General features: G+C 51.0%; 1 protein-coding gene across 1 annotated transcript; it reads right to left on the bottom strand.

Moving 5' to 3' along the window:
* Positions 1-3,840: 3,840 nt before the first annotated feature.
* Positions 3,841-6,950, bottom strand: LOC133351136 (phospholipase A and acyltransferase 1-like). The gene is made up of 3 exons (XM_061566117.1): positions 6,692-6,950; positions 5,170-5,438; positions 3,841-4,031 (listed from the first exon to the last, which is right to left on the bottom strand). The coding sequence occupies exons 1-3, from the start codon at positions 6,825-6,827 to the stop codon at positions 3,927-3,929; spliced, it is 510 nt and encodes a 169-aa protein (XP_061422101.1). The 5' UTR covers positions 6,828-6,950; the 3' UTR covers positions 3,841-3,926.
* Positions 6,951-7,206: the final 256 nt, after the last annotated feature.

Below are 7,206 nucleotides of genomic sequence, written 5' to 3'. Positions count from 1 at the left end.
ATTCATGCATAAACTGTCTGCGAGAGATCCCGGAAGACGAGCCCCCATTATGTTGTATATGTTGGGTTAAGAAAATTTGTTATGTTGTATGCGTGCGTGGGTGAAATTATTATGTTGTATATGTGGGTTATGAATATTCAGTGAAAATAATAATAATTAAATGAAATCTGGCCAAATGTGTAATTATCCGAAAATATGTTAATTTATGTAATTACGCACATTTTAATTATGCCAATTCGAGAGGTAATCGTATTAATTATGCGAGTGGGTGTAATTATGATAATGCAAGTCGTTATGATAACCAGACCCCGGTTCACCCCGTTATCGCTTTAACATTTACTGAGTATGTATTAGTGTGTTTATTAAGGTCACCAAGTTCAAATCTCAACGCAGAAGCAGATCTTATGCATAGATTTCAGGAAAGAATCACACAACCACTTCTGTATTGATCAATTTATTACTAATTCAACCTTAACTATGATATAATATGCGAACTCTCAATCCCGGAACGTCAACACGGCATCAATACAGTATCATCAACGATTGTCTGATTTCACTTTGACAACTGCACATGGATCCCGCATAACGCGATGGTTGTTAGTGAGAGAGAGAGTCGTTAAAACACGCAAATACTATGCTAAGAAAACCTTAATGTTAATGAATGATTATACTCAATATTGTTCATAACGCGATGGTTGTTAGTGAGGGAGAGAGTCGTTGAAATATGCAAATACTATGCTAAGAAAACCTTAACGCTAATGAATGATTATACTCAATATTGTTCATGCAGTACCACACTCCTTATTGACCATACGCAACCCTTATCACGTTGTTAACACCTTGGGTCACGGGACAGTTGAATATTCTGTAGAGGATGCGAGTACGTGCGGCGATTATGACTGAAAGATACTTGAAAGATTATACGGCGATAAAACACAATCAAAAACAGTTATTATTCTTAAAGGCACCAATCTCAACAGATACATCGGCAGGTTATCTGACAACAGAACGGCCCGGAGTAAGGGCCTGCGACGGTGCTCCTTTTCCGAAGCTCGTTATCTTATACCAAGTTTACTAATTGGGGACCAGATCACCTGATAAGGATCCGGTGGGCCACCACTCCCCACGTGAGCGTGGCTCGGCGGAAGGAGGTGCCAAGAATCAGTTCGTATTGATGGATCTGTTGGGAATTTATGCGATTAAGAGTACAGCCCACTAAATATTAAAGATAAAAATTAAGAATACTCTTATAAACGACGGAGGGCCATCCCTCGGTCTCGTTGTGATGCTTTCCAGCCACGGATGGCTTATGGGTTCGAGTGTTTTTGAGTGGTAAGAGTTGTCTTGAATAGTCAGTGTTCGGAGTCGATTCTTTAGGTCAAACAGACGCCTGGTGGTCGTGTGGTGAGGGGGCGGTGCGCGTCATACGTATCAGTTGATCCCGTGGCGAATTGGTTCGGATGGCTGTTGATACGCTGTCGCAGTTCGGAACCCGGTCGGTAGGTGGCGCCCACAACTCGCTCGTAGCGTGCAGCTCTGGGTTGTCGCCGATCCGCGATGCTCACCACTCCGGTGGCAGCAGAGACCCCCGATTCGGCAGAGGTTGACGAGCTGAAGATGAGTCGAGCCGACCCGCTGGTCGCAGCTCGCTCCTGAGTCGACCCTCCCGGTCGAGCTCGCTCCTGGGTCGACCCGCTGGTCGCCCTCGCTCCTGAGTCGACCCTCTGGTCGCACTCCTGAGTGGACCCGCTGGTCGCACTCCTGAGTGGACCCACTCTGGTCGCACTCGTTCCTGAGTCGACCCTCCCGTCGCACTGATTTCCAATGCTCAGGATCCTTTACTTTATGCCGAAAATTCCCCCTGGATCCCGCCCACAAGGCGGGACTTCTTTCGATTTTTTTTTGTGTCAGGATCTGTCCGTAGGCAGGTGTGTCCATGTGTGTGTCCGTACGTCCGTGTGTCCTTGTGTGCATCACTGACGGTATATTCCGTTGTCACACTCCCTCCATAAAACCCACGAGCAAACAATCAGATGTTACAAATTGCCTCGAGGTCGTCTCTCTGTCTGGGCGCAACATTATCTCCTGTCTGGCCTTCCCCATGAACCCAAAACACAGACGTCACAAATGTCTCATAGGCGTCTTTGTTCGCACCACCTGGAGGGAGGGGCAACGCTCTCTCCGACCCGGCGCACAAAGAAATGGCCAAAAGTTTTAAGTTAACATTTGTCCCTTACTATTTCACAGCCATGATTCCGCATGTAACCCAAGGTCTGTCGTTTCCCATCGTGGTGCCCGACCCAAGTGGAGGCGTCTCCCCGAGCGTACACACACTCCCATCCCGCGCTGCGGGGATACAAAGACGGCCGGGATCTCCCTTTCTCTCCGACCCTGGGTTTAACATCGTTTTTTATTATGTATTTATATTCGACCTGGTGGTGATTCATCCCGTTATCCTGGCTTTTCATAAGTTTTACTTTTGTCTTTTCATGCATATGCTTCGGGTCGAGTTGTATAGAAAGCATTAAAGTATGGAAATAACATTTCATATTGACTTAATGATGGTGATGGTTCAGTAGGCGTACTTGTGACCTGGTTTAATTGGAGTGGGTGTGAATATCAAACTTTAGCCTACCCTGTTGTTAAATTCCGACTTTAACGTTACTTTAATAGCAATACAGAATAATTGAGCTTTTTGTCTTAACTAGGCGAACGCGAACTTCTGGTGACCCCCGCAGCCGTGTTATTTAGCTGGGTCTGCCCGCCTTGAGAGATATACAACACTTTTTTTAAATCAGCTCTCCCCTGTCCCTCCAACCTTCTGCTCTGGGAATGTTATTCTTAATTTCAGGTCCAAGGCCTCTTTGGGTTTATCTTTGTTTCCTCAGCTGCAGGAGAACAAGGCGTGCTTCTACCTCCCTTTCTGTGTGCACGTGTTCTAATTAGCTCGGAATCCCTAAACACACAATCAGTGATGATTCCTGGCTTTCTGTGGTTGTGACTTAGACAAAGGCGCCTCTGCTTCCTTTCACTGCCTTTGCCTTGAAGCAAGGTTGCAAATTCTGTCATCCTAGCCCTCCTCTCGTTCATTACTTAACAACACCTGGTGTTTTGCAGTTTGGTGCGCTTTGGTGTGTTTCACTCATTAAAAAAAACAAGTAAAAAGATAATATATAAAAATCATCAAATATTATTAATCTCAATTATGGAAGAAGGGTTAGGATACAACAGGGGGGGGGCATCAACAGTATATGGCATGATGACCTCTTGACCTTTAAACGTGTTCATCTCAAGTAGGTTTGGGTCGGGTTATGTGCGTACGAACAGTCGTGTTCTATAATGCAGATGTTGCGTTCCTAAAAAAACACCGCGTTATGGAAAAATCGCGTCACAATAAATAATGTAGGTAAAGTCCGCGAAAACACGTGGGATGCGTGACGCAGGCTGAGCAAAGACCGAGGCGCGTGGGTAGCATCTAGAAGCATCCAGCAGCATCCCGCTGCCTCGTGCGACGCTACGCCGAGGCAGCCGCACAACCGCTTGTTCCTACTCGCGCTGCGACGTCGTTCCGTTCACTCGATCGCATTGTACCCGATTCGCATCCGCGTTATAAAAAATGTGTTCCCTGATAACATTCATCGCGTGCTATCCAATTCACGTCATGAAAACAACACGTGGCGTTCTAGGAGAACAGACTATGAATAAGTCGGGAGCATGCATGCAGTTGTTAACGAACCGGACCTCTCGAGAATTGCGATGAGGGACGACGCCGTAAGGCGCAGACCCCCCCCCCCCCCAGCCTGGCAGAGACCGCCACGGCACCCCTATCCTCAAGCGGTCGGCTAACCCCTTTGTGGATTGCGAACATCGATGCGCGCGCGTGTGAGCCCTTGGGCGTTGAGGCTGTGTGAGTGAAAGAGGGAGAGTCAGGAGGAGTCTCGCATGGCCGTGCGGCTGCGGATGATGCCCAAGAGGGAGAAGAGTCCGGCCACGGTCGCCACCAGCCCCACGGCGCCCATGGCGTGCGACACCTGCCACGAGCGTTCAGCGTTAAGCAGGTGGACGGATGATCCCACAAACTCACCGATTCGCTCGCTTACGGACACCTCCACATCGCTCATCTTGTTGCTCCGAGTGTGGTCACTGTTCCTGTGAATTTCACTTATTGATTTCTCCACCCATGCTGACGACTTGGTCTATCAGACTTGTTGTTTTTTGTCTCATCCGTACTGTTGCTCAAACACCGCACTGCAGGTTAAAACAACACACCCACCCACGAACCCACTCGCCACACTGCAGGTTAAAACAACACACCCACCCACGAACCCACTCGCCACACTGCAGGCCACAATACTTACGTCGCACTGCTCTGCTCCCAAGTTTCTATCGCCTTGCGCAACCCAAGAAACAACCCTTATTCATTACAACTTCAGTCGTGCCGATTGCTGCGAGCTGTTTTGTAATTTTCGGTCTCCGCTTGCCAATCATGAACACGACGAAGCCGGAGCAAGAGGGGCCCCCTCCAGGCAAGCCGCTTCACCAACACCGACACTGACCTCGTCTTATCAAAGCCTCGTGCCGAGAACGACTTCTCAAGGTTTCAATGCCCGCCGGGAAGAGCCCGCTGCTCAAGCCACTCGCTCGCAGAGCCGCAGCGCTTCACCGTCGCGAATGAGTTCGCGTTCCCCGCGAGGCGAATCTTCGTGGAGACGTACGGGAAGTCACCGGGAGGCCGATTTTGGCGAGGCGGTCTTTGTTTTGTTGGTTTCACGATTCTCCCCATTTGGTTTGATTTACCTCCACAGGCTCCTGCGGATTTTTTGCAATCCCCTGCCGTCGCACGTGACGTACGTTACGGAATGTACGCTTAACTTTCTTTCGCACCGTACGTAGCCAATTGTGCTTATTGGAGGTGCCAACCGTGCTAATGGTTGGTTGTTTGGGTGGGTGGCTGGTTGGTTGGCTAAGTGGTTTTGCTGGGTGATTGGATGGGTAGGTGGCTGGCTGGTTTAGTGGCTGGCTAGCTGGGTGGTTGGGTAGGTGGCTGGCTAGTTTAGTGGCTGGCTAGCTGGGTGGTTGGGTAGGTGCCTGGCCAGCCGACCGGCCCCACCCTACCCTGGTGCCCACGTCGCCCCCCACTCACCCCCCCCCCCCCCCGAGCGGCCTCACCTGGTCCGACACGGCCTCTCCGTAGCGCAGCAGCGTCACGAAGTGCTCACAGTTGCTGCCCAGGAGGTCGTAGGAGACGTCGCGGCCGACGAGGCGCCGCGCCCGCCGCACGATCTCGGCCGCGGGCAGCGGCGCGTGCCGGTCGTCGTACTTGTTGTTGACGCGGAACGCGTCGGGCCCCACCGCGTCGGCGAGGCACTGCAGCCGCACGACGGCGCGCCGGGACAGCACCGACTTGGCGCTCGCCGAGCAGGCCGGCGCGCCCGAGTCTTGCGGCACGGAATTCGCCGTCGAGGAACGGTGAGGCCCAAACAATAAAAGTTAATGATTTTTTTGGCGGATTTACGTGGCACTTTAATGCACGTTTTGGAGGCGCCTTACGTCACACCTCGTCTCAACACAGCCTGCTCTCCTGTAACGCCGCGTGTTTTCATAACGCGAATTGGATATAACGCGATGAATGTATTAGGGGACACGTTTTTGTTATAACGCAGATGTGAATTGGATATAACGCAATTGAGTGAATGGAACTACGTCCCAGCTGCTCCGGTGTAGCATCGCACGAGGCATTGGGATGCTGCTGGATGCTTCTAGATGCTACCCACGCGTCTCCGTCTTTGTTCAGCCTGCATACGCACCGTAACGCTGCGTTCTTCAGGAAAGCAACTACCGCGTTACAGGAGAACAGACTGGAACTACAGTGCTCAGCATTGACGACAGCTGTCCCTGTGTGGCACAACATCACAATCAAAATATTTATACTGGAGGAATCCGATGAGCTATAAAGCTCTTTTTCACAGATGTCCAAGATGACGAAGCACCGGCCTGCAAGTGGTGGTAAGTGGCGAATGTTGCTTTTGGTTATTTTTGAAATTTGACAAATTCGGACCATGACGCCGACCTGCACAGCCTACTCTTCATTTTGTTTCTTTCTGATAACGTCACGGGGATCTCGAACGTCCACTGTGACGCAGGCGACGCACATTCACACGGTCAGTACACCCGCAGTGTGAATCCACACGCATGGTTTACGTAACACGTTCCAGCATGCCCACGTGTGCCGCTGCACGGGAGGTGATGTGCGAGGCTTTGTGACATCAATGGCATCATCAGCCGCATCTCGCTGGGCTTGGCACGTTGGGGGTTTCCTGCTTTTGTGCGTTTAGAGTATTCGGCTGCTATAAATGTCCACGTGATAAGCCACTTGGTTGAGCTATCATTTGTGGCCAGGTCGCTTCTACAAAAGAGCTATCCAGCTCAGTGGACCTTACCGAGCAAAATAAAAAATAGCTTAGTTTTAATAGTTTTTAGTTTCAGCACAATTTTACTTTGCTGTTAAATCTCGATTGAGGACTCTATCATTTATAAATACTTTTGTGTGTTTAGTGTATTTCTAATTCCCAAGGTAACTCATGCAAATGACATTATCCCTGCCCTCTCTGGGTTCTCATCCTGTCGAACAAAAATAAATGAGCCGTAGCGAGTACAAGCGCGCGGCGTGTCGGCGACGTTTGTTGCTCACCGTGCTGTACGATGTTGACGACCAGGTCCTCGCCCAGGTAGAGGGCCCAGTGCTGGTAGGCGGCGCGGAAGATCTCGATGAGGTCTCCCGGCTGGGGCGGGTCCCCGGAGGGCACGACCGGTTCCAGCGCGAACATCGACGATCGATCCCTCGCTCGATCGCTGAGGAAGGGGACGGTCGGAGAGAGGCGGCAGGGTGGTGAGGAGGAGGAGGGGGGGTTCTCGTGTGGTGGGCGGCAGGGAGCGGCAACAACAACGAGCGGGAGAGGGCCAGGGTGGCGGTGGCGGTGGTGGTAACCTTCTCCCCTTGCCGAAAAGATGCAGAGAATCTTCCTCTCGAAAGTCTTCCCACCACCATCGAAGGAACACTGCCATGGAAGGTCTACGGCAGTGGTTCTCCATTTGCAAGGCCCGTGGGCCACTGGCGGCCCCTGTTGGCCTTTAGTGCGGCGCCTGACGCGGGGTGATTCATGATCATGGTTGGCTACGTACGGTGCGAAAGAAGTTCAACATTCG

The sequence above is a fragment of the Lethenteron reissneri genome, chromosome 36 (genome assembly GCF_015708825.2).
Source record: "Lethenteron reissneri isolate LAM-NWPU_2019-01 chromosome 36, ASM1570882v1, whole genome shotgun sequence".
Classification (NCBI taxonomy): Eukaryota; Metazoa; Chordata; class Hyperoartia; order Petromyzontiformes; family Petromyzontidae; genus Lethenteron; species Lethenteron reissneri.
This window is presented reverse-complemented; position numbering and strand designations above follow the sequence as displayed.

Coding starts and splice junctions, on each gene's coding strand:
- LOC133351136 (XM_061566117.1), bottom strand. CDS start 6,827: ATGTTCGCGCTGGAACCGGTCGTGCCCTCCGGGGACCCGCCCCAGCCG. Junction 5,439..6,691: donor CGTCAACATCGTACAGCACG/GTGAGCAACAAA, acceptor CCGTGCCGCAAG/ACTCGGGCGCGCCGGCCTGC. Junction 4,032..5,169: donor GAGAGGCCGTGTCGGACCAG/GTGAGGCCGCTC, acceptor CGCTCGTGGCAG/GTGTCGCACGCCATGGGCGC.